The 27,637-nt window shown below is 27.8% G+C and overlaps 2 protein-coding genes and 2 long non-coding RNA genes across 4 annotated transcripts in view; 3 read left to right on the plus strand and 1 right to left on the minus strand.

Moving 5' to 3' along the window:
- The first annotated feature begins 828 nt into the window (after positions 1–828).
- On the plus strand, positions 829–4,372 carry LOC119673520 (enhancer of split mgamma protein-like). Its single transcript, XM_038084817.1, has 2 exons — positions 829–1,024; positions 3,766–4,372. The coding sequence occupies exons 1-2, from the start codon at positions 839–841 to the stop codon at positions 4,312–4,314; spliced, it is 735 nt and encodes a 244-aa protein (XP_037940745.1). The 5' UTR covers positions 829–838; the 3' UTR covers positions 4,315–4,372.
- A 7,995-nt stretch (positions 4,373–12,367) lies between these two features.
- LOC119671192 (frequenin-1) overlaps positions 12,368–27,637 on the minus strand; it is a 49,635-nt gene continuing 34,365 nt past the window's right edge. Inside the window, exons 2-7 of the mRNA XM_038081746.1 lie at positions 21,559–21,583; positions 15,282–15,330; positions 14,398–14,487; positions 14,083–14,161; positions 12,840–12,928; positions 12,368–12,595 (exon numbers count right to left, since the gene is read on the minus strand). Of these exons, the coding sequence (XP_037937674.1) occupies positions 12,428–12,595; positions 12,840–12,928; positions 14,083–14,161; positions 14,398–14,487; positions 15,282–15,330; positions 21,559–21,583 (500 nt within the window). The 3' untranslated portion in view covers positions 12,368–12,427. The remainder of the gene's footprint in view (positions 12,596–12,839; positions 12,929–14,082; positions 14,162–14,397; positions 14,488–15,281; positions 15,331–21,558; positions 21,584–27,637) is intronic.
- On the plus strand, positions 19,397–19,717 carry LOC119671193. Its single transcript, XR_005251772.1, has 3 exons — positions 19,397–19,434; positions 19,500–19,577; positions 19,634–19,717. It is a non-coding gene; the product is annotated as an uncharacterized LOC119671193 (long non-coding RNA).
- Positions 19,751–20,309, plus strand: LOC119671194. Its single transcript, XR_005251773.1, has 2 exons — positions 19,751–19,857; positions 19,912–20,309. It is a non-coding gene; the product is annotated as an uncharacterized LOC119671194 (long non-coding RNA).

Consider the following 27,637-nt stretch of genomic DNA (forward strand, 5'->3'; position numbering starts at 1 on the left):
ATAAAAACAACAACAAAATGTAATTTTGCCATATATTTCACAAAGAAAAAAAATATTCAAAACAAAAAAATAAAGAACGTCAACAAACAAATAAAAGCCGCACGCTGTTTGTGCGCTTATATCAAACCCAACACACACACATACATACATACAATTCTGACAGGCAGGCATGGCTCTAACAACACAAGGCATACTTTGTCGCTTGTCATTTCCTTCCGTGCTTATACTTTGTGCAATTTTTTTTCACTTTATGCTGTGTTTTGGCGCACAAAGCTCACTTCATTCATATCGAAATCATCAGCAGATTTCATTCATAAAAATGGAATTCCTCTCCCAGCATTTCACGTAGAAGTTTGTTACTCTGTTATGTCCAGTAGCACACTCAGTAGCCGATTTCCTACTCTTAAGTGCTCACTCTTCTTGGAACGTGTTTCGGCATTAAGTTTGGTATTCACTACCGCACCGCAGCTTTCAAGCATCGTCACGGTGTGTGTGACTGTTTGCCAAGCCTGTTTGCTGCGCTCGTGTCAAGCCACTGTTGTGCTCTAAATATCAAGTTTATCTCTTTCGCAAAGAAAGCGTTAAGAGATAAGTGCTTACATAAAATTGTACCAATCAACAACTTAACGATCATTTTCTACTACAACGCGAAAGTGTCAAGACGTTAACCTTAAGAAGTGCTCGCGAAACCAACCAATTGAAAATTTTGCAAACTATTTTGTAAGTTACATGCACCAAAATCAGTAAATTTGAGAAGAAAAAAAACAAAAACAATATAAAAACAAAAACAAAAGCCAAAAATAAAACCAAAGCTTGAAATTACTTCAAAATAGTGTGAATGAAGTTTTTAAAGAAAATGGCGCCAAATCATCAGTTTTTATTAAATTCTCTACCGTTAGAACCGGTGTCACGTACCTATCAGTACCGTAAAATAATGAAACCAATGCTGGAGAGAAAACGCCGTGCCAGAATCAACAAGTGTTTGGATGAACTGAAGGATCTAATGACGGGAACTTTGAAAGCGGTGAGTTATTGAAAAAATCTTTAAAAATTGAGTGAAAAATTTTTTAGAATTTTTTAATAGATGTAGTAAAGTTTCTGAATCCTTAGAGTATCATTAAAAATAAAATAGTTTATAACTGCGATCATAAGAACTGAACTAAGTCTATTGAACCATTCTATTATCGTACAAAACTCGAAAAGTTTAAAATCATTAATAAAGTTTAAAACACTTTTTAAAATAAAATTTTAATCTGACTGAAGTCCTCCTGAATATATATTTCTAAAGGATTGTGGAGTAGTTTCTTCATCCTTCTATAATTGTAGGAAGTACCATTGTTTTTAAAAAGAAATTCCATTGAATATCCTAGTCGTATTAACTCACCAACAGTACCCGACGTCATTTATCATTTACCTGACTTACTGGTAAACTGACAGACATTTGATCATAGCTAATCCAATGAACTTTGTAGGGTTTTTTAAATAAGCTTCGCTGTTGTAGAATAAAGGTTTTATATATTATATATTACGTTTACGCATTTTTTCATTCAACAGATTAATAGGCACATTTATTAATTAGATTATTTTTAGAATCTATTTCTGTTTATAGTACTAGAAAATAATTTCAACTGATATTAACTGATAAAAAAAAAAGTTTTTCAGAAGAACCCTTACATACATATAGTAGTACTATATAGTATGGACAAGCGAAAAGGAGTATTCATACAAGAAAATATATTGAGTGCTTAATAATAATGAAATCCTTTTAATTCCTTTCCTCTGAAAGGTTAATTTAATAATATATATTAATTTATTAATACATAACTATTTAAAATTTAACCAATTTGATTTTCTTTTTTTTTTGTGTTTTGGATTTTGTAACTATCCGCATATAAAATCTTCGTTTTTAATTATTAAAAATGCTTTATTTGGATAAAAAAAAATATGGAGCTGTATTCTCCATATTCTGGAAGTGACCATACCAGCCAGAAACAAAATTATAATTATTCATCCCCGTACCTAAAAGTATTTCAAGGCATTTTATTTTGTCTTAGAATTAAAATTCTTTCCAGCTTTGATATTCTTATATGAAATACTTGGACAACTAAAAGATTAATGTGATTGAAACGATATAGGAGAAATCGGAACTACCCATACAATTGCCATCGGAACTTAACTATTTGTATAACTGACAGTAAAACTAAAAACGTTTCAAGTAAAAGACAGACTAACATATAGATTTTGCAATAATTTTATATGTACATTAAAGTTATTATGTAGTGAATATTATGCACTTTATGCTAACTTCATTTGTTCTAATCGATCTTAGGCTTTTTTAGGAATGTAAGCATCTTGCATGGTTTTGTTTAGATATTTTATATATTATATATTTTGAGTATTTACAATCAATGTACATATTCGTACGTCTATTTGTAACATCTATTTGAAAAAAGCAGCAGATATATGTATTCTTCCCTGATAAATAGAATTTATTCCGATAGTACCTTAACCTAAAGAGTTCTAACAGAATTCCTATGAGAATTTTAATATCATCCCTCTCCTGTACAATGAGTCTGTTCAAGATTGTCTTGAAGAGTTTGATAAAATATTTGATGATATTTTTCAGATCGAACCATTACCTGAAGTTAAAAATTCCGTAAAAATTTTGATCGGAGTAATGAGTCTGTTGGTGACTGTCTTGAATAGTTAATGAAATGTCAGTTTGCCTCTTTAGTTAATTAAAAAGAATTAAGTCTTTCCAGTAGCTAAACTTCTACAATATGCTTTTTATCATATTTCACGTATTCTAAATTACAGAATACGTGAGGTTCATATAGTTGACGTTAGACTCTTAGTTTGCTTGCCAGTTCTTTCAGTTTGCATATTATTATTATTTAATTATTATTAATTATTTCTAAATAATATATAGAAAGACAAATTCCGCTGGGAATGTAAATAATAAAAAATTCGAAGAATTATATATATATAATAAATAATAATTCATTGCAGATAAAATGTCGTTGTGTGCAGTATAATTTCTAATAGGTTAATAATTGAATTACAGTCAGGAAATTTATTTTTTCGGCAGTGAAGTATTCGCCTTTTTACGATTTTAACTGTTCCACCATTCAATGATCTATCCAATGATCTATTTATCCTTATAAGAATAATACCTCTACCAAGAAATGTGTGCTTCCAATAATTTTGATGCAAAATGATATTGCAGTTCATCCAGTTAAACTGATTGATCTTTTACAGAAAAATTTTCTAGAAGTTTTTAAAAATTTTTCAGTTTTTTATCTTTAAATACCCCCTAATTAAATTTCTAGTTAATGGATAGTTCTCAATATTTTATAAAAATCTTTTTATTTCCAATTCGTTTTCAAGAAATAATTTGCAATTATATTTCAAATATTTTTAGAGATATTAAAAATGAGACCATAAAATAACAATACAAAGAATTTTTGTGCATATATATTTATATGATAATTGTTAAATTTTATCAAATCTCATAAAGTTAAAAACTTTTTGGAATCAAATAAATTGTGGAGGAATTTTAAGAACTTAAGAAACTTTTGTTGAGAAAAACTATTATGAAAAGTTATTTTATTTCTGTTTAATATTTATTATACATTCAAGCAATTTTCATAGAAGAGAAGCAATTTGAGAGCACAAACCAGTAATATTTTCAAAAAATTTCTAATTTGAAACTTAAATGTCTTGAAACATAAATTATATCCACTTCCTTTCTACTTTCGCACACAGGATGGGGAAAATATATCGAAGCTAGAGAAAGCGGACATACTTGAACTAACCGTGCGCCATTTGCATCGTTTACGTGAAACAAATGCACTTTTCGTACGCAACAATGAAACCATTAATATGGAAAAATTCTGGGCTGGCTTTCAGCATTGTGCAGCGGAGGTCTCACAATTTCTGAATAAATACGATCGCAGTATTAGCAGTGATTTAATAAAACATATTGCAAATTATGTGCCAAATATTTTAACAACGCCAACAGGAAAGGATGCTGCAGGAAATGTGATTCTACCAGTGAATGCAGTTACACCCAATGGAAGTATGGCAACAACAGCAAATTACCAAAGATATGCCATGGCTATGAGCCAGTTTACGCCAAAACTACAGTTCGTTACATCAACGGCAAACATGAATGGTGCAGAAATTGCTGCTCAGAGCACACCTGCTGCGCATAATTACGGAACCACAACTGTTGCAACAACACACAAAATACGATTGCATCCGTATGCCAGAGCTATAAAAGTGGAGGGCGTTTGGCGGCCATGGTCAGGCTAAGTAGCGTTATGCTTATCTAATATTATTTAAGGAATGTAAACTTAAGCTTAAGAATGCTTCGAAGAGTGAAATTAATTGCTTAATTTTAATTTTAGTATAATCTTATATTAGTTTCATTAAACTGAATATGTTAAAATAACAGTTAAGTGAAAAGTGCTTGGACTAAGCTTTAATGTAGATTAAGTTTAAGTATAACTATGTTTGCTTAATTAGAAATAGTGCCCTTATATAGTAAGTAACAACTGTAATGCATCTACTGATTTTATAGTCTTAAAAGTGTAAATAAGATATATCGTTTTAGGCATAAAGCTCAGTTTTGAATAATATATATAAGTATTAATATCCGAACTCCTTTTTTTGTTAATTTTTGTTTTTTGTAGCCTACAGAGCTCTATTGAGAAAATAGCTTAAAAGGCGTATGCATAGATTAAGATGTGGATAGGTAATAATAGTGTGAAAGTTTGTTTAGGAGTGAGAATAAATTAGAGACGACTGGTATTTAAATTAAAGTCAAACAAGATCAATGCAGAAAATCCTAGCCACTTCAATGCGGTCCAACAATCGACTGAACTCAAGTTAGTATAGGGGAGGTAAACGAATGGTCATATTATGTCATGCACACTGTCTTGCATAAGACAGTTACAGTTAAGACAGTTGTCCTAGTAAGAACTAGAACAGTTCTTATTGTACATGGAAGGCTTCGTTCTTTCGTAAGATAGGAGATGCATATTTTGTTTCACTCCAATTGCTTGAATATCGTTATGCTCAAATACTTTGAAACACGAATATATATGTTATATTGCAGTAGAATAACTGCTGTTTTATCGTTATGTTATATAGTTAGTCTTTCGATTATGTAGTGTACTTTATTATGAAAGGAAACTAAACAAAAATAAATCATGTATTAAAGAAATAGCTGAAAACAATTCTACAATATATAGTTTTTCGTTACATCACTGTTCTTCTTCACAATGTATCTATATTAGTTAGACTTTAGTAAAATTTTTGCATATACTATCAGTTTTTCAGTAAGTTATATAGATTTCTAAATTTTTAAATTCCAAAATTGTACGTATTTGAAATGGAACATTAAAAACTTGCCAAAGTCTTGCCAATGTAGACGCTCAGTTACAGTTACAGTTCTCTATAACAAAACAATTCCATTATATTATTTATGATTTTTAAAAATAAGTACGACTACTAGGATTATACCGGCGATTTTAAGGATCGACCAAGATCTCTTGACTTATTGTGTTGAACGCCTACATAGTTTTTGTGAAAATTTTTAGTCTAAAATACAAAATTTATTTTGGAATATATAAATTTAAGTTAACACCTTGACACTTAATAATTTAACCGATTATATTGACAACTCACCTTGAATCCCTCTAAGCTTTTTAAAAGCAAAAGCAAGCACTAAGCGCTTATAAAAAAAATTTAAAAATATTTTAAAATGTGAAAAAATACTTATAAATATAATTAAAAACCAATTTGTTGACACCTACCTAATACACTTGAAAAAAAATTTAAAAAACCTCGTATCAACCAAAACAGAAGATTTTATTTAAACTTTATATTGAATTAATAATGTGGATAATTTAATTGCGAATTTTGTATTTATTTTAATTTTAAAATATTTAAAAAATTTAAATTTCTTTATTTAATAATATAACACGAAAAACCTCTGTTTACGTACTTTAGCATTTTCACTCAATAATTCATTTATTTTTTATGCTCATTTCGAACATAATTTCTTTTTTTTATATTTTTAATATTAATGCCACAATATGTATTTATACCAAATATAATTAAATAATAATTAAAATTTTTCAAAAAAACTTTAATATCATTTTTTTATAATATATATTTTATGAATTTAATATGATATATGTATTTTTAATTATTAATTTACATATTAATAACCTTATCGCCTCTTAAAAATAAAATATTTTACTATGAAATAATATTGCTTAATCATTATTTAGGCCTTTTTCATTAATGTTCTCTTTTTCTAATAATATTAATTAATTAACACAGTAAATATACATAAAGTAGCTATCATGTATATTGTATTAATTAAAATAAAATTATTTTTTTCCAATACAATAATTTAATGCTTTGTATATTAAATATATTTAATGATTGAACTTTAAGCTTTAATTTTGCATAATTCTGTTTTATTATTTATTTTATTTTAAATGTAATATTTTTGTTTAAAAATTTAATTTACAATTCAAAATAAAACATATATTTTATTATAAACATATATTCGGTGTTTTATTTCATTGTTTTTGCTTAAAACTATTTATTTTAACTATATACAAATAATTTTTTAGATATCAATTTTAGTATTAAAATTTTTTTATAAATTTTTTGTTCTTACGTAGCTTGCATTAGCAAATAATTGATGTTCTTACTTTTAATTATAAAAGCATTTAATTTAATATTTTTTTTTTATTTATTTAAATTTATATCTTTTTTATGTATATATAGCATTTTTGAGTAAAATAAAGTAAGCGTTGAAATTGATTGTTGCGGCTAAAGTTTGACTTAATTTATTTATATATATATTGAAGTATAATAATTTATTAGTTAGCTTTATTTTGTATATATTTTTTATAATTATATTTGTGTATATTAGAAGAATTTCAGTGAGGATAAAGGCATAAGAAATTGTGCTTAAAACACATTTAGATAAAAATTAATTTTTAAATGTTTTTTATAAATATTTTTGTATAATAAATTTATTAACAATCATACAGTTTTGCTGTGATCTAAACTTACTTTTAAAGTTTTTACCAAGTTTACAGCTGTAAACTTCGGTGTCTAGATTTAGCAAGGACTTTATTTTTTTTTAACTTTTTGTGCTTTCCATAAGTATTTATTTATTATTCTGATAATCTTATAACTTACATAAAATTTGATTTAACAAATTTGCTATCAGAAATATGGCATATCACTGTGCTAATTGCTTTCACATCAGGACTGAAGAAAAAATTTCTTCAGAAGCCAAACCTTTTCTTAATTGATTATAAAATTAATGTATTATAATATAATAAATAGTATAATAAAAATAATATATATATATTATATTATTATTATAAAATTATTATATTCATTATAATGTTTGATTGATTATATTATATCGAATATAAAATAAAACAAATCTAACTTCATAGAGAAAGGTTTTCTTAACTGGTTTATTGAACAAATTTGAGTGACAGTTTTTTTTCGGATTCCACTAATTCAACTTTTTTCATGACTAGGACCTCTCATTGATTTAATTATTTTTATAGACTGATTTTGTAGTTTACTTTTAATCTATCTACTGTCTCTGAGAATTATTGTTTTATTTTCAACTTTATTAACGTTGCTCTCTCTTGTCTCCCTTATTCTCAATATAACATACTTCCCCACTAGTCTTAAACCCAATCTGCTAAGTGTGTTCTGTGAAATTATGCTTCTGAAGAAATTTTTCACAGTTGATAGTCAAGTTTATAGATTCATAAATTTAAATGAGAGTTTATCTCAATTAAATATTGCACTTATAATTATATAGATTTAAACTAATATTTATATTAAATTGGTGATTATTAGTAAAAAATAGTTTAAATTTTCGTAAGTCGTATTTTTATTAGTAAAAGTGCAGTGCGTTAAAAATATCTATTGATTTTTTTTTAAGCAGTTTTTTTCATTAATCTGAGCTTAGGCAAAAATTTTATCTAAATAAAATTAAAATTAAAATTATTTTTAAGTTAATTTTTTATTATTCTAATGTATCCAAAAAAGTTCAGTTGCAATTTCAGCAAAGTATATGATAATATAATTTAATCATTTAGATTATTTTAAAAAAACTGCACTAATAGAACATGTGTGACAAAAAAAAATAAATAAATACATAAGAACATCAAAAATAATTAAATAATAAAAACAATTTATGATATTTTTAAAACTGTAAAAATGTTTTTTTTTTCGATGAAGGAACAAATATTTTTTTGCAATAAAATTTGTATTTTTTTAAGAATTTTTCAAATTAAAATAAAATTAAAATTAAGAAAATAAAAAATATTTTAATAATTACAAAAATATTTTAAAAATTTGATTTTATTAAATTAAATATTTAAGTAATGCTTAACATATGTTAAATACATGAAAAAATAAGTCATTTATATACTCCACGTCAAATTTTAATTTTTTTTAATATGCTGATTTGAAGTCCATTATGAATTTTTAACCATAAATACATCTGATTAAAATAATAAAGAATAAAAAAATAATAAATATTTACAAATATAAATATTGAAATATTACAACTGAACTTTTTGCTTTCAAAACTTTTTACTTTAATTAGTTTTAAATAAAAAAAAAGAAAACAAATCGAATTAAAATATTTGACAAATTTTTAATAACCAATTACACATATTCGAAATAAATAAATCCTAAGTATCTTCAATGTTTTATATGATTATATGAAGAAAGAAAAAATAATTTGCGTTAAAATTTCTATAAAAAAAAAATTTAATTTGAATTTAATTTTTAATAGCAAAAATATTAAAGCCAAATGTGCTAACAAAAAAGTACTATTATTAAGCCAAATTAAATACAGGGATTATGCAGATAAAGAAATATACAAATCCTTTTTTACTAAAATCCACTAAAACATAAAGCATTGCAATTGTTTTGGCTGTAAGAATTATTCAGAAATAAAAAGAATTCAAGAAAAAATTAAAAAGTTTTTCATGAAAAATTAAGAGCAACAACTTTTACGGTACAAAGCAAAGCAATAGCTTAGTTCTCATATTTTAAGTATTGTTTGAGAAGTAATTTAAATATACAAATAAGTTTCAAGGGAGGAATTAGGAGGAAACATAGTATATAGAGAAAAAGGATATTTGCATAGCAATTTTAATTAGATTTAATTATACAATAGTGTATTTCGATTTAGAGCTAAATACTTTTATTTTTTATTTTTACTATTTTTAATATTTGGATTTATATAATTTTATGCTTTATATTTATAATTAATATTAAATATTGTTTTTTTTTACTTTATTACAAAGATTAAAAGAATAAAGCTGAACCACATATAAAAGAGAAATTATTTTAGAATGGTGATATATAATTGTATAGTACGTGTTGTTCTTTCAAGTACTTAATATGCCGATATATTTTCTACAATATCCAAGTATATAATACGATATATATGTAAATGAATTGCTTTACATATATATAGATTATAAAACATATAATAACCCTAATAGATATTGTATCAAATATAACTTTATTAAGCTGTGAAGTAAAAAGTGTAGTAGAAGAGAATATGTAGTCGTTTGAAAAGTGTCTAAAATTTTATTTACTAAAAATATTTTAAATATATTATAAAGAAGAAAAAATTGTTAAACGTTTTATTAAAACATGCAAAAAGTATTGAGTATAGTACAATAAAATTTGAGTAATTTATATACATGCTAAGAAAATTGTACAATAACTCATTTCAACAAAGCAAATAAATTTTATTTAATTTAATTAGATACTTAAATATTAAAATTAAAAAAACTTTTTAAAAATAAAATTAATTTTTAAGAAGTGTCACTATTGCAACTTTGTCAGCAAATGATCAATATTTTTTAATTAAAAAAGACTTGTACTTACACTCAGATTATAATGTTGACCATTTTTGAAGTCATCTTCATAATGCGAACTATCTGAAGCAACACCGCGTTATAAATTCTCAGAATGGTTACAGGCTCCTCGGGGAGGTATGCAGATCTGAGATCAATTATTGCTTAGTCTGATGAAGTGATAAACAATAATCTAGTCAATGCGTAAAGAGGGGTTTTGACAATACCTCGAGTTAAGAAAAAGTAAAAGTGCTTAAGTGCACTGGCTCAAACAGCTTCAACATAATGAAGCAATATTCTTAGATCTTTATTATAAACATTGTAGTACATCAGTCTTTACAACATTATCCAATGCATCCCAGGAAGGAAACAGATTTTTGGAAATGAAGTCGGCTACAAAGAGTTACATACTTAGATCATTAATAAAAATGTTCTAAGACATATGATTTTAGAACACTACCAGAAACTTTCCCGAGAAAACACAGATTTTTGAGAGTAATTTCCGCTGAATAAGAAAATCCAACTTAAGCAATAATCTGGGACCATTATTAGAAAAATCTAATGTAACTATATTTAACATAAAACCCAGTGTACGCCAAGTAAGAAACCGATTTTTGAGGATGAACGCAGCTATAAACAAACTACTGAATATAATAAATTAAGGTACTTATTACGAATATTCTAACACTTCAATACAGCATAACCCAATGCACCTTCAAGAAGAAGCAGATTTTTAAAAGTCAGCTGCATCTTTATTAGGAGTACTGTAACGTATCACTTTTTAGAAGACTACTCAATACACTCTAAAGAAGACGTAGATTTTTGAAATGAATTCTGCTACATATAGAAATCCATCTAAAATATTGTCTGAGATTATTAGAAAATAAATAGATTATAAATTAAAAATTAAGATTATTATACAATAATCTAACACTTCAATATTCACAATAATACTCAATGCTCTGCATTGAAGAAGCAGATTCTTGAAAGTGAAGTCAGATACATAAAAAAACTATGAACTTATATCTTTGTCAGACATATTCTAACAAATCTATATTAAAAACAGGAGTTAACAGGAGTTAGGAGTTAAACGATTCAATATATATCAAATATATAACATTTCTATTATACAAATTGTTTTGTTAATGAATCTTCGCCGCAGCTCAAAATCGTCTTAAAGCTGCATAGCATTTTATCGATTAGTTCTGTTAATAACATAAACACATAACATAGCGTTAACACTACTGTTAATATCAATGTTAATTTAATGTTAATTATTAATATTAATATTAGATTTCGAAAAATATGCGAAACCAAATATAAATAATAAAATTAATTTAAATATTTAAATAATTTATATTGCTTTGTTAAAATGAGTTGTATTAAAATCAAGCGAAAAATTTTAATTTTAAAATATGTACTTGATAAATAAAATCAATTTGATTTAAAAATTTATATAATAAATGTATGTATTAAGTAAATTTGTTACCTTTTAAAGCAAAGCGCTGCAAATGAAAATATTTTAATAGAATTGTAATGAAATGATTATAGTCAAATTTTTTTTACTCAATTTTAAATATATTTTATTATATTGTTAACTATATCCAATGTTCAATTTAATTGTTTTTGTTTTTGTTTCTGTGATTTATTTTTAAACTGCAAGCAACTGCCAAAATAAAATTCCATTTTTATAACTTTTTAATGTAATAACAATCGAACACGCTTTCAACTACTATAATATAATATCCTTATAATTTTTTTAGTTTAATATATGTTAAATATATAAAAGCAATTTCAATTATTTTAAATTGGTGTTAAATTTTCATAATATTCTCTTTTGTAATTAAATTTAGTTTTTGCTATTTGTTGAACTCGCATTTGGCCGCAAATTGTTTGTTGACATTAAAATTTTCGTCCTTATGCCAGTAAATTTAAGCTTTCAATTAAATTTAAGCTTCATATGCAAATTTTGTATATCTTGCAATTAAATGTGTATTATATATTAATTATTAATATATTGTTTAATAAAACTAATCTAAAATTTTCAAAAATGTTGCTTTTGTAAAACGCACCTTTTTATTCGACTTTGGTGGTAATCAAGTACTGAAGTTTTAATTTTCCTTTTCTTAATAAACTATAAACGATTTTATGTGTATTTGTTTTTGTTTAAATGTTTTTTTGTTATGTATGTGAAATGTTCTATTCAATTTTTTACAGTGTACTCTGTGATGATTCTGTGAATATAATTCTGTAAACTATTTCCTTACATTATATATAGTATATAGCATATGGCATATGTTTCATGTTTCTTCTTATACCTGTTAATGTTCTTTAGTTTCTATGATATCCCTTTTATGTTCTATTCTGTTGTTTGTTTTGTTTCTCTTGTTTTATTTTGATTTTTTGATTTTGTGTACTTCGTTAGTGTTATGTATTATTTTTTTTTATTGGCTCGTTTAATCTTTGTCAGGATTAAACTAAGACTCTTTTGGTTAATCACCACCTAAACTTAACGCCTGAACTATACGAGGATCAGCTTTACTACCCTCACGAAATTCTTCTAGTGTTAAACGATCATCATGATTCTTATCCATCTGATCGAATATTTTATCCACTCGCTTTTGTGGTGTATTTTCATCTTCGGTTTGTGGCTGCTGACCCTTCAGTCGAAATAAAAAATAAAAGAATATAAAGTATGTAAATATATATGTAATATGTAAAATTTAGAAATATGTAAATGGATATAATAAGATAACGTATAGAGAAGTAAATGAATTAACAGCAATTTATGTGAAAGTAAATGATATGTAGAATGGTATGTAGAAGCAAATAATAAGCAATTTAAATGCTTTTCTTATATGTTTACTTATTTTGTTTATATATCAAACCAATATATCTTCTTACCACCATCTGGTATATTGCATCCACTATATTATACATCTCTTCCCTCGTTATATATCCATCATTGTCCACATCATATAGTCTGAATGCCCCTAAAAGCAGTATTTAAAAATTAACACATTAGTATAATAGCTTTGATATCAATCATAGTTATATATTATAATAAATATAAATTAAAAAAAAGAACATAAAAATTTCATATATATATTTAATAGTAATAGTAATGTAATATAATAGTATTCCTATTCTTTAGGTAATTGAAAATAAACCATCATTGACTATACCATACGGTCTAAATGCCCCTAAAAGCAGTGTTTAAAATTTTTCTGCTTAGAATAGTAACTCTGATATCAGTTATAATAATTCAAAATTTAAAATTTTAGTATTCCTATTCTTTAAGTAATCAAAAATAAAGTTTTTATTTATTAAAATTAAATCGAAAGAAATAGGTGAGTAGATTTTGCATAGCAACAACAAAAACAAACAACAAAAAAGCTCTGATACAAGCACTGATGACATTGAATGCTTTATATATCCTAAGAGAACTGTTACCACAGTTATTATTTATTTATTTATAATAAAGATTTCGATAAAGCATATATTAAGGTTTGTAAAAGTGGCTCACATGGGAGTTATTTTATAAAAATGTGTAGACTTGATTTTACATAATTATTCAAAGATAATAAATTAGCCAGTAAATTGCATACTGTATTAACTTATAATAGGTCAACATTAGTGAAAAGAAGATATATTTAAGTATTGTTAAACACAATAGAAACAATTTCTTCATGCAATAGATAAACCATGAAGAAGTGTGTAGCTTAATCATTTTCTAAGCAAGGCAACTGCAGCTGAGTACTTAGTAACCGTTAACGGGGAAACATCACGATGAAATATGCACAAAAATTTGTTCAAAACATTGGGGCAGCTACATAATGGAAAGCACGTTATATATATGCAGCATGTTCCACACCACTAATAAATGATAATGACAATTTAAATATATGGTAACCACTTCAAACTACTTTTTCACTTTGACGTATTATAAATATCTGGACCACAGAAATTCTTATCTATTCGAAAATTTATCTTTCGCATCATATGACATTTCTGTACAAATTTAATATTTTTTTTATAAATGTCAAAGCTATAATATCACATAAGTCAATATGTAAAACAGCTCAATAACCATTTCGCATTCATAACTCATAACTCTAAAATAAATAACATTTTAAATGCTACTTACAGTGTAATTTTTCATCTAAATTTCCGCGCGATGTGATTGATAACGCTCTAATGAACTCCTCAAATTCAATGGCACCATCCTATTAGGTTTAAATAGAAAATATCAAAAAATTATTTTTAGAAAAAATGAAATTTTCAATTTGATGAGAAAAAGACAAATAAAGTGAAATTTATCATAATTGTTTATGCAGAACACACATATAAAAATAATATATATATATGAATGTTGGTTTAATTAATACATTAAATACTTAAAATTAGAACAGTCACATTGAAGTAAAAATATGAAATATTTTTTTTAATTTCGACTACTTACGTTGTTCTCATCGAAAACCCGAAATACAAGCGACGCGAATTTGCTAGGATCTCCTTGAGGGAAGAATTGTTTGTAGATCTTAATAAAACCCTGCAAAAAGTTATTGAAGTTTAAAACCTACTCGTACATGCAAAATATGTTTTTTATTATAATGAATAAAAATAAAAATAAAAATAAATAAAACTCGAAACAAGAAAAATAAATAAGAAAAATAGGAGAAATGTGGAAAAGTACAACGGAACAAGCGTTAAAACATCTTGTCGAGGAGCAAAACAAAAATATGTGTAAAATATGGCGCCACAATTTTATTGTGAATGTTGTTAACGGCATTGGCGTTGGCTGTCGAAGCAGCAAAAATGTGTAAGGCGTTGAACAACATATCATTAAGAATTTCCTCGAGGCATACTTTTCGGCGCACTCGTCTCGAATGCGTGGGCTTGCTAACGATACTCGAATTCGTTCCGGCACGATTTTCGTTTGCTTAGACGAGGAGACGATGAGGGGACTTTTTATATTCGAAATAACATAAACTTATGAAAGCAATAATAATAATACGGCCTCGTATGCATGCTTGTCCTACTCTGCAAATGTTCTGTTGATTTTCCTTATACGACCATGTTTGGAGTTAAGGAAAATATTTATCCATAGCAATAAAGTAGTAAAGAACAACAGCAGATAAAAGCACCGAAAGAAATTTTCTACTTAAAATGCGCAATTACATTGCGGCGGGAGTTTTCCCGTCTTATGCAAATCAGTTTTCTAGTAAAACTTATATAAACATTTTTGCTTAGCTTTTGCTTATTGGCTTATTTTATGTTTTTTTGCATAATTTTATTTTTTTTTTTATTTTATATATATATATATTTGTTTTTTTGTATACTTACTTGTTCTGTTAGTAAACCATTCGGGCAGTCTTTCAGAAAACCTTTGTGCCTGTTGGTTGTAAAAGAAAAAACAAACAAACGGAAAAGTTATGAAAAGTAATCAGTTGGATGCTAAACAAAAATTGTTTGCTTAACTCTACAATTAAGTTAAAGTTTAAATATTGAATCTCTAATTCCCATAAAATATTTTAGGCTTCAAGAAAGTTGAAAATAACTTTAAAGTACTTGAATAAAGAAATTTAAATTATATGAAAAGAAATATTGTTGTCGAAAATGAGCAACCAATGAATGAATAAGCTTGATTATTATGTATAAAATACCATGAGCAGACTACAGTATTTGGTATTACCATTTATTACCATTTAACATATATATTATTTAAGCGTTGTGTTCAAAACCTAAGAGGCATATTAAATTTTTTCAAAAAGTGCTCACTAGAGAAAATCCAATTACTGATTTGTGCCAATCAATGTTTAGAATAAACCAATAGTTATTTCCCAAAGACGTCTATTAATGCGTATTTTGCAATGTCCAAAAAAACTAAATAGCTGACCAAAAGACTAATTTAATTAAATTTGTAGACATTGATATTCCTTCACTATTAGCTTCCTTTCTGATCTAAGATAGTATTCTTAAAAATTTTAATGAATTATTAATGCAATCAGAAAAATAATCTCAGGTCAAAATATTCTTACTCGACGCATGGTGTTGGTGAAACCATACCACATGTTGATTTACACATTTTTTTTATCGCATAAGCTAAAAATTCTTTAACAAAATGATCAGATCAATTTAACCAGTATGTGGTAAGAGCATATTTTTCTGAGTGTAAGTAGAAAAGTAGTCTCTCTTTAATATTATTTATTAGTGCCATCTCAGTTCCAGTCTGAGAAACTCTATAGGAATTTGCCACTCATTTTATATACAAAACTATTCCCCATATGCATTGACCAACCTATCTTCTTCATCAACCCCTTGAAGTTCTATTCTTTTATTATTAAACAAAACATTCAATTTTTTTTCAGATTTTCATCATTGATAAATATGAAATGTAAATAATGTATCGGGAGCTAACATTCCATATCGTTTAAGGAACTTCTTAACGTAAGAAACTATAATTTCAAATCTTCATTTAAAAAATATTTACTTCCTCTGGATTGGGGTTACTTGTTTAAGTAAAACATCTACTCGCATCAATACTTCAAATAATTGGAAACTTGTAGTGATGGCATTATTTCTTCTAATCTGCTTTATAAAGATAATGTATGATAATTTTATATAACTACTCAATTTTTTTTTTATTAAAATCAATTTTATATTATTCCAAATTGTTTTTAACAATAAAGTGCTAAATAGAATTTGCAATTTTTTTGTAAATAATCTATTTTAAAATTTTTTAGCTTTAATAAAATTAAAAATATGCATCAATTTTAAAAACCCCAAAACTTTAAAGCAATAAAATAAAAATTTTTTTCCGAAAAGCTTGAAGTTTCTAGACCCCATAATAGCATATTTTTCCCGACGAAGAAATGAAGCAAGACATAACCAGAAGTCGAAAATTTATTTAGATTTAATTATGCAAAAATCGTAACCTTAACTCCGCAGTAAATTTAAGTACCGAAACGAGAATAAGTAACGGTCTTAAAGGATAATTACATTTGAATGTTTTGTTATTTATGTTTAATCCGGAATAATACAAGTAAAATGCTTACAGTTTATGCGTAAGGACTTTATAATTAAATCACATTTAATGTCCTTTTGAGAGGGGCTTATTAGCATATCAGTAAAATCTACGAAACGTAAGTACTTCCCGTCCAATATATTCGTATTCGAAAGCCGAAGGGGCTGGAGGGGCAGCTAATTTAATGCATTGGGAAGTTCACCTGCTGGAAATTTATTAAATTGCCTCACTTGAATGCAGTTGAGATTTTATTGAGTTTAATTGAAATATAAATTGTGGCAGGTAGGTTGCAAGAGGGATATAGTTCTCTATGAAAGCGGAACGAAACTTTTCGCTATTGTTGAAATATATTCATATACAATATTTATAGAGAAATTATTTTACATTTAGTATTGTAAGCAATATCGTATATTTCTTTTTTGATTGAAATGTTCACAAAGGATTCAGTATTTTTTTTAATTGCTACTCCTTGTATGCATTCATGCAATTATTCGCTTTTTTAAATAACATGGATCAATTATTTTTTATATTTAATTACTCTTTGTTCAGTCACGACTACGTAAAGCACACAAAATGTTATATATATATGATATAATGGCTTTGTACTCACTATATTACATTTAGCAAGCTATAGAAAGTACAATGTGTATTCCTATATATATTATATTATATTCGTACATTATAATCGTACACAATAAATAAATAAATAATTAATAAGAATCAATACCAATTACTTTTAACAGTTAATACGATTTTCTTTTTGGTTCAGTTATTTTTAAAATTATTTACTTCGTTGGTTTTTTTAAGAGTAATTAATTAATTCGAAAAAGTTGGTTTAAATATACGCGAATCATTGAATTTTTCAGATAAATAATCAAACTTTTAAATATTTCAATTTTTCTGAGCGTGGCTTTCATATGCCATACTGCAAAAGTTTTAAGAGTTAAATTTAAACTAAAAGACAAAAAGTGAAATTAAGAAAAAAAATTTTAATTACCTACATAAATACGTACATAAACATTTTTTCTTTTTAGTGAGACCTAGGTTAGAACAATGGTTCCACAGTTGACTACTAAGCTATTTCAACCTAAACCAAATATTTTATACGACAACGATGAATGAGGTCATCGAAAGTGCTCTTGACGAAATTCCTAGCTGAACTAAAACCAAAGACTTAAGTTTAGACTTCACTAAGACAGAGCTCATTCTCATCACACGGGAAAATGACACAGCTCCGGATTCCAAACTGAACCAGAGAAGAAAGGGACTAGCACCCAATTAAATATGACGAGTCGAGAAACGATAGGGATTGTAACCGAACTTGGTCTATAAAATTAACTAAACATAAAGTACTCTTAAATTACGTGAGGAGTTTACTTAGAAGCGCCAACTACGCACACGATTCAATTTCGATGAAAATCAAACAAGAGTTGTGTCTTAGCCAAAATTGATTTGCGACCTCCTGCAAACTTTATGATATCAATAATGGATTTTACTTACATTCCTATATTATGCTTCACCAGAGATAAGTAGGAATCGAGAAAACTCTGGAATCTGATAGAAAACTCGGGGGTCACCCTCACATGTATGGCTCGGAAATGGAGATTAGAAGGATTCAGCTTCTACTCGATAGATTAGTAGATTACTAGGCATTTTGACTATCTAATACTTGCAGCGTGTTTGTGGCTAAGAAAACGCGACCGAAAAAGCAAACATGCTAGTACAAGTAAGTGCAATTCCACTTTCAAACCTGTATCGAACTTTGTCGTAACTTTTTAGACAATCAAAAAATTATAAAATTGATCGAAATCTGGGCAGAGGAAACGCTATAGCATGCGAGATTCTTAAATATACATAAGTAAGTCCGACTCATCGTGCATACCATAATGTGTTAACTATTTATCATGCAGAAAATAAAAAAATGTACAATCGCAAAATGAGTAGCAAATAACTTGCGGATTAATCGCAAAAATTACGTGGTGGATAGGATCCTACGGCCTTATTGCTTTAGTAAGCCGGAAATAGGTTAACTATCTGGAGTACTGACACCATTGCAGCGTTGTATTGAAGATGGCGTATTTCGACAAGTGGGCGCTGAAGGAGTTGAAAAGAAGATAGATTATATTTATTACTTTCTATGTAATTGTCTGGGACTAGTGAAGAAACGACTACATTGTTTTGGAGATTGCCTCCTTCTCTATATTCTTCGTTTCATTTCTCTAGCAAGTATAACATATTTTTATACCAATGCTTTTTAAAAAATATTAAAATTTATATTATTTACAAATTTAAAAAAAATATGTTTTCTAATAAAAAAGTTGGCTTTGAGTTTTGTAAAATTTCTTACCAGCTCAGAAAAAATATATTTTATTTTATGTATTGAATAACTTTCGTTCAAGAAACTTTGGTAAACTTTTGGCCTTTTCATCAAAATTATAATGTATAAATCAAAATAGACATACTAACAAAACAGTAAGTAAAGTATTTCAAGAGTAGCTTGGTGGAAAATCTTTCAATTACTTTAAAATCAATTATAGTTCTGAAATATGGCGAACTATGTCAATAGTTGACTCATGGGTTTCCAAACACTCATGATTACATGGATATAAACATTGGTAAGTCTCCAGTCTTCAAAAATATAATAGAGAGTCATAAGTTCTATTCTTTACAGACAAATACTATATATAATTACTGGCTATTATTTTATTCCCTCCTTATCCGAAAGAAGTAAACTAAGTTCTTTTAATTCTTTATTTATTGATAAACAGTAAACTTTTTAAAACTCCACAGAACTACTAAAGTACATAACTACAAACCTGGCAAGCGCATGTTGAATCAAATATGGAATCATACCATTTGTGATATCAAAAGCTACAAGATAACAGTTAAAATATAGTAAGTTCTAGATTATGTTATTTTCAACCTCCTAACAATCATTTGAAATCTTAGTTAAAGGAGGCGAATATATTATGAAAAAGAAATCTTGGATGTGTAACAAACCTGACTGTGGCTAAACATCAGTTTGAAATGTCATCATATAGGAGTATGCTTTAAACTTAGTCTCTCTGGTGCATTTCTAGAGTATCTCTTACGGCGTTAAAGAATGACTAAATTAGAGAGATACCAGGGGCATATCATCTTATGGCAGATAGGCTGACGGTGACGCTAACGTTTGGGCTCGTTGTAAGTGATTTTGTTGCTTTACGCTCTAGTCGAAGATATATATATATTTTTTTGCTTAAATGTCAACATTTTTTGGAATATGTAATTGATGATGACAAACTAAAACTGCTATCCTTTTTCGAATAAGTTTAAATAAAAAAGCTTATCGTCGAATTGAAATTGAACTTTTATTACTATTAACTTTATTAAAGACTTGCAGATTTTAAAAAGATATCAGACTTTTTATAATAAACCATATGTAGATACGATATACGATATCGAATATACGATATATATATATAAATGTATGCGAAAACCGACAGGCTGCCCTACTTAGTGTTATCTAATCTCAGAGTAATCTCTAACAGCACGGGGCGGTACGCAGATTTTAAATCAGTCATTGAATAATTACGAAGCTTATGAGGAGTACACAAGTTAGTTAGTGAGATAGGTGGGACTCTGCAGAAACCAGTTATCAAAGAATAACCATAACTCAACTTAGAGTCAACCATAGCTTCAGCTTAATTAGCTTCATCATATTGAGCAAACAGATGAAAATATTCTGACCCAAAAAGTATTTGATTGGTATCCAATGCTAAATAGTCACATCTTTGACCGAAAGACAGATGATTTAAAAACTGTCAGTACTACCGACTGACTATGGCTAATCGGACTACCTAACAAAGCCTACTATGATACTATAAACGACAACTAATTATTTAATTAAATAGGTGATAAGTATTTTTGACCATATCAACACAACAAATTGATTCAAATATATTAATCTACACGTTTGTAGTTATTTACTGACCCAGAAAGGATTGTGAATGTGGGAGCTTATACTAAGAAATATATTTGGAGGTACTTTGTAGTGTATTATATGTTGGTTATAATGTCAAAAAAGGGGTATTCAATACACAATAGATAACACTACCAACCACTGGATACACCCTAGCCACAGCTTTAGTTTTAATAAACCTGAACACAAACACAATTGCTGTTCTGGTGTTTCTCTCAAGAGCACTAGTAGACATTTTGTAGATTATGTCTACAGGCTTAGTTTCAAATATGAAAAAGTATATATATTGGGTGATATAAAATTTCTTCGTTATTTTTTGGTACAATGTTGTGTTTTTTATTTAGAAGGGTTCGAATAGTAATGAAGAAACAACAACAAATATTTTTTAATTAATTTATTGAAATTCGGCTGACCATACAACGCAATTTGGATTACCACCATGTATGGTCAGTCAAATTTCCCTAAATTAATTAAAAAACGTTTGTTGTTGTTTCTTTATTACTATTCGAACCCTTCTAACTTATAAATATTCATATTCTTCATAAGACGCGTCACATTCGACAAAAATATTAACATTCAATTTTTTTTTTATTGCATACAAAAAAAATTCTTGATGTTATTATATTTTCACTTACCATTGTCTGATTTCCTTCTCTGTGACTGTAAAGAAAAGAAAAAGATTGATGGTTAATTTTCTATTATTAGAGATACTACATTTTAATAATATTTTGGCACATTACTGTAAGTAATATATTTTAAAAACCTCTTTTTAACGCGTTTCTCTTTAAGCATTGAATAGAACAAAATTCTTCTGAATTCAACAATTCTTGTGAAGAATGGAATGCCGAGGATATTTGATTGTTAACAGTTGCCAAAGCCATTGATTTGCTGTTATTGCATATTTTTATTCACTTAAAATTCTGAAAATTGCTTATATAACTCAGAAACAAATTCTTTTATGTGCAACTCGACGTCATTGCAGCAGAACAAATTCAACCAATTCAACAAATTCAACGAATTCAACGAATTTACTCACATATGCAATGCTGGAATTGAACTTGGCCATATGTGGAGGATAAATTGCACAGCGACCAGCAGGGTATTGCAGGATAATATATTCAAAATACCACTAACAACAACAGAACTATGCAGTGCAGGAACTATGCATGCATTGATTTCTTGATGTAATCATACCAGCTCTTTGTGGGCACGGGTTTTTGTAGCTGTTGAAGGCAGACTCTAAGGATAAGCGAAAGGAAACTTTGCCAAAATAAATTGTGAAAAAAAAAAATATTTATTTTTGATAAACTTGTGCTGCACTGAAATCAAAATCAAGCAAAAAATTATTTATTGATTTTAGTATAAATGTTTTTGCCAGTCGTTCTCGATATTTTCTTGTTACTCAACTTATCCTCGTGTATCTTCCAAAAAATTTTTGAATGTACTTTGGTAAAAAGTTTCCTGCCTTTTTTTTGTCCATCTTATTTTAAATTCAGTTTTTTAGTATATTGAGTTCGTCAGTTCTTTAACTTTTATGTTTCACTTTTATTGTTAAAATTGGCTATACTCAGCTCAGATTTTTTACCACAAATTTTTTATGCATTTTTGTGAGGGATTTGTACAGTAGAATCACTGTGATTTATTTCATTGCACCAACAAACAGTTTTGATTGATTGAAAGATATTTTCAGCAGTGCTAAGCACTTTTTCGACACATATTTTTAATAAATTTTCAATTTTTTCTATTCTAATGCTGCTGAATATCAAACATTTTAGTGTTAACATTTAGGGGAATTTATATTGAAACTGAAATTGAAACCATGATATAGCACACTATAGATAAAAATGGATTTTGAAAAGTTAGATTTATTTCAGTATCAATTTATATATTTCCAACAGAATTTTTGTGAAAAACGGAAGAGAATTTAGTTGAGAGCAATAAAACTTTTTAGTAAAACACACACTACTACTTGTTTTTTTTAAATATTTATTTATAATTCTCATGAAATAGATTATTAAAACAATCAACAAATTTTTTATCAGTTTATTTATTTTTAAGAATTTATTAATTTTTAATTTTATTTAGATGGCACTTAATATCACAACTATTTGATCATCAATCATTATTAGCGAAGTTTAAATTTCTTTGCTTTCTTTTATAGAGTCACATGAGAATCCTCAATTGAGACATCTATTCCCATATAAGAACGTTTTTACAGAGTTGTTTTTAGAGTCATACATTGTGTAATGCTATATATTGTTTAACAAGTCTTTGTTTTAATTAATTATCCATGACAACAATCGGTGCACTTTCCATTAGACTAACTATAATTCACGTATTCTATACAATCCCTATACATGTAACACAACTACTCAACAAACCAGTAATAATCTTGACTTCCTCTTTGTAAAATGAAGGAGAAGGAGTACTCGGTTGGTCCCAGAGTATTTAATTTAAACCTCAAACATATAATCCAACTAAGCAACATACAAATTATGATTTTGGTATCATCGTTTGGTGTCCGCGAAAAAAATTATTTATCGCATGTTATATGTACAAACCAACATTGTAGTATTATAATCTTACATATTAGCTATTATTTTATAATCAAAATCATTTAATAAAGCAAAAAAAAATCACAAAACTATCAAAACCCATTTTGTCGTTCAAGAGGAGCCCATCTAGTACAATATCAGATTATACTACCACTAGTCATGCTAGTGCTTTACTCAATCCTTTATATATTTCAAACGTTGAGGCAATCAAATATTTTATCGAATTTTCTTCCATTGCCCCGCTCAGATGGCAACCTCTTTTAATAACTAAATGTTGTTTGCATATAAAATTGATAAAACTATAAAACATTTTTAAGGCAACCCTCAGTTTAACTATTAAGTATGCCTAAAAAATGTTGTATGGTGTTATATGGAAATCATATTCTAATATAGATGCTAACAATTTGAACTATCATCATAACGTTAAACGTACAATTTCAAGTTTTGCGAAAAATAAAAGTCATACATATATCAGTTACTGAATATGGTTGTCATCCATGCTGATCACCTAACCGCAATTAATTTGAATCGTCTTCAGTAATAGTAATAGTAATGACAGCCTGACTTAGTCTATTATAGTCTGACTTTTGAAAACAAGAGAAGTCTCTAAGGCTCATGTTGGCCGAGGACGACCCACATCGATTATATCCTTGTCGATTGTCTCGAGATATATTTGCACACCGATGAAATTTTAAATTCATTCGCGTTCGCGTTCAAAAATTTAACCGATATCTATAAGGCAGCTATTCCAATTATTAACTCCAGATAAATTTAGATTTCTACATACCCCAACTTCTTTAGGAACTTCAGAATCAATTAAGAACATAACCTCTAATATTTTTTTTTAAGTTTGAGTTTCAATTCTATTTTAAGTTTCAATTCTATTCAATTTACGTATGAGGAAAAATTTTTCAAAGAAATATTAGAATTTATAGAAGGATTCGAACAGTAACGAAGAAATAACAACAAAAATGTGATTATTTTATTGAAGTTTCTGTTGTTGTTTCTTCATTACTAGGGTTTCATTCGAACCCTTCTATAACTTCTAATATTTCTTTGCACATTTTTTCTTCATATGTAAATTGAATAAAACAGGATTATTTGCTAAGTAACCCAATGTGTGTCATTATTGTTCGTTTTATTTAACATTTGAATAGTCAAAATCTTGTAATATAAGCTTACAAACATAACATAAAACACAAATAAAGTCAAAATTAACCAAAAATGAACACACATCTCACAAAAAATATTATCTTCTTGCGTACTGTACTTCCGCCTAAGACCGTAGTACGCTTTATTTATTTGAGTATTTACAAACCTAAGCTCATTGAACGCATTAACGAAATCCACATAAGCTTCAATTCAATGAAATTTCTTTAAATATTTAATAACATTATTTTCTCAACAGCTTACCTTTTTCAACGATTTACGAGGATACACACTACGAAAAATACTTAATGTATGTGCGTACGTACGTATCCTTATTTTTAAAATACATTCTTATATGTAAATAAGTGCGTGTTACTTGAGCATTTTAAATTAGAAAGCAAAAACGATTGTGTAACCAAGCTTAAATAACGCACCAAGCCCCATCAGAGAGGCACTGCCTCAGCAAACATTGCTCCACTGTAGGCAGTCATCCAATATGCCGGAGCCTTGCAAAAGCCAACAATGTACGTTGAAAAGGCACTGCGAGGAGCATACAAAAGGTGCCTTAAATGGGTGCGGTTTTTTATTGGCTTTAAGTGACTTAATTCTAACGGAGTCCTAAATACACTTTTTCTAAAGTTTTCGTATCTAAATATGTTTATAGAATGTATTTATAAATTTTTATATTATATAAGTTGTTTTGCTGTTCTGTTTATGGTGTCGGTATGCCATAAGGCAGGCGGCCGCGTGTTTAATCAGCGGCAGTTAACGTTCCAAAAGACAAAGAAAAACTTTTGAAATATTCTCGTTCTGGCTTTAATCAAAATGACAAAATAAAAGCGAAATGTAGTAAAATAACTGTCAAGGCACAAATTAAAAATGCTGTCGGCTATTTGCAGGCACTAAAAACCAAAAATTCTAAAGTAAACGGAAACTCACAAATGATAAAGCAGCTGCGTTTCCGACTCATTTCGGGGACAGACGGACAACTGGCGAACTTCTTTAAAATGTTTTTAACACGGCTGCTCGGTATTCGTGCAACTAAGTGCACTGGAATGTCGCTTAATCGGTTGGAGTTCAAGGAAAGTATGTGGGATGTGGCTGAACGTTGTGTTCAAATGACAATTTTCGCTTTTCAACTGAAATTAAAACAGACATTAAAACCAGGTGGAAACATTACCCAAATGCTCGATATGACTTAATTCCATTTTGTTGTTAGAGAAGATGTCGTATGTTAAAATAAAGGAAACAGAGAAATGGACTTAACCACTTTTCTCAAATAAATAGCGTTGAATATTTGTGTTAGTACTACTAACTGCAGATTATACTTTATTTCTTTATATTAAATAAAATGAAATGCTAGAATAGAAGCAGCTCGTGGTGAAATAATGCAAATATTGAAATGTATACATTGGCTTTCCATTTTTACAATATTTTATGAGATGAACTATAATGATTACTTAGTAACATCTGATTCTTTTTAACAAATTTTGGCTCGAAATGTAAAAAGGGTTCCGATAATAGAATATATTTTGAGTGTTTGAAGATTAAGTACAACTTTACAAAAGGTTTGGATCTATCTTTAAGACAAAGCTGCCCCATTAACCTTAAATCCAAGTTCAGACGGAAAATGATCATATTCCTAAGAGATAGCTAAAATGCACCTTAAACACTGATCAATCCGTTTACGTTATTAAAACTAGTCCTTTAATGTGGTTATACTGCATATTTTGGACACAAAAACTTAACTCTTCACTAGGTTGTTGGCCATTCCGGCCTATGGAAAAAAAAAATAGCAGATGAATCCATAAATGCTAATACTAATACAAAACTTTCTGAACCACAATAATTCTTAAATCTTAGTTTACCATATTCTGTTGTGTGCCTTTGAGCGTTTGACCATTAAATCGAATTAAAATCAAAAAATAAATGGCGTAAGCACGATGGATGCAGGTACACCAAATTAATCCCACTTGAAATTAGTGAAAATGTTTTCTTGTGACTCCATATCGCAAGTACTACAAACTACTTATTGGTGCAATCACTGGTTATGCTACTTGCACTATGTACCAGTTTTGGCCTTGCTAACAAATGCTTAAGTCCAATTAGTTTGTAGGACGATGACATAATGGAATATTTTCTATGGATTTTTCGCTCTCAATAGTCAAAATTTTCTTTTCTAATCTCCCTCTGCTTCCTTAAAATAAATTGATTTAAGGAAACTAGTAGTAATAATAATTTTTAAAATAATGATTTCGGATTAAAAGTATAATTAAAAAATTCTTAACCTGATTCTTTACTGAAATAATAATAACTCAGTTCAAATATATAACCCTGGGTAAACCAAGCCAAGTTTCGTTTATTTACCGGCACCTCAATCATCGAATACTAAGCCACATTTTCGTACATATATCATATCAAAATAGCTATCAACAGCATCAATCTATATTTTTTGCTGGCTTCATATCATCCTTACATCTAACACCTGCAGCAGCAGTACATTCTTAACGATTGCTTCTTCCAATTAGCATATAGTATATGTTTTTGCACTCATATATAAACCAGAAAACGGATCAGAATTTAAAGCTTATGGGTTGGTCGTCTTGTCCTTATAAGAAATCATTGGACATTCTAACAGTCGTATATAAACCAGTTAATGAATCAGAAATCAATGCTTATGGGTTGGCCGTTTTGTCTTTATAAGAAGTCATTGGACATTCTAGCAGTCGTATATAAACCAGTTAATGGATTAGAAATTAATGCTTGTGGGTTGGTTGTCGTGTCTGAATAAAAAATCATTGGAAATTGTAGTACTCGTATATAAACCAAATAATAGATTAGTAGTTATAGCTTGAGGGTTGGTCATTGTGTCTTTAAAAGAAATCATTGAACAACGATCAACAATAGGAACAGCAGTCTTCTTTCCAATAGCAGATTGTTCTGTCTAGCCTGGCATCTTGATTTAATTGTAAATTCATTTGTTTTTTCGCTAACTTAGCTTAATTATGTA

The sequence above is a fragment of the Teleopsis dalmanni genome, chromosome 1 (genome assembly GCF_002237135.1).
Source record: "Teleopsis dalmanni isolate 2A chromosome 1, ASM223713v2, whole genome shotgun sequence".
Taxonomy (NCBI): Eukaryota; Metazoa; Arthropoda; class Insecta; order Diptera; family Diopsidae; genus Teleopsis; species Teleopsis dalmanni.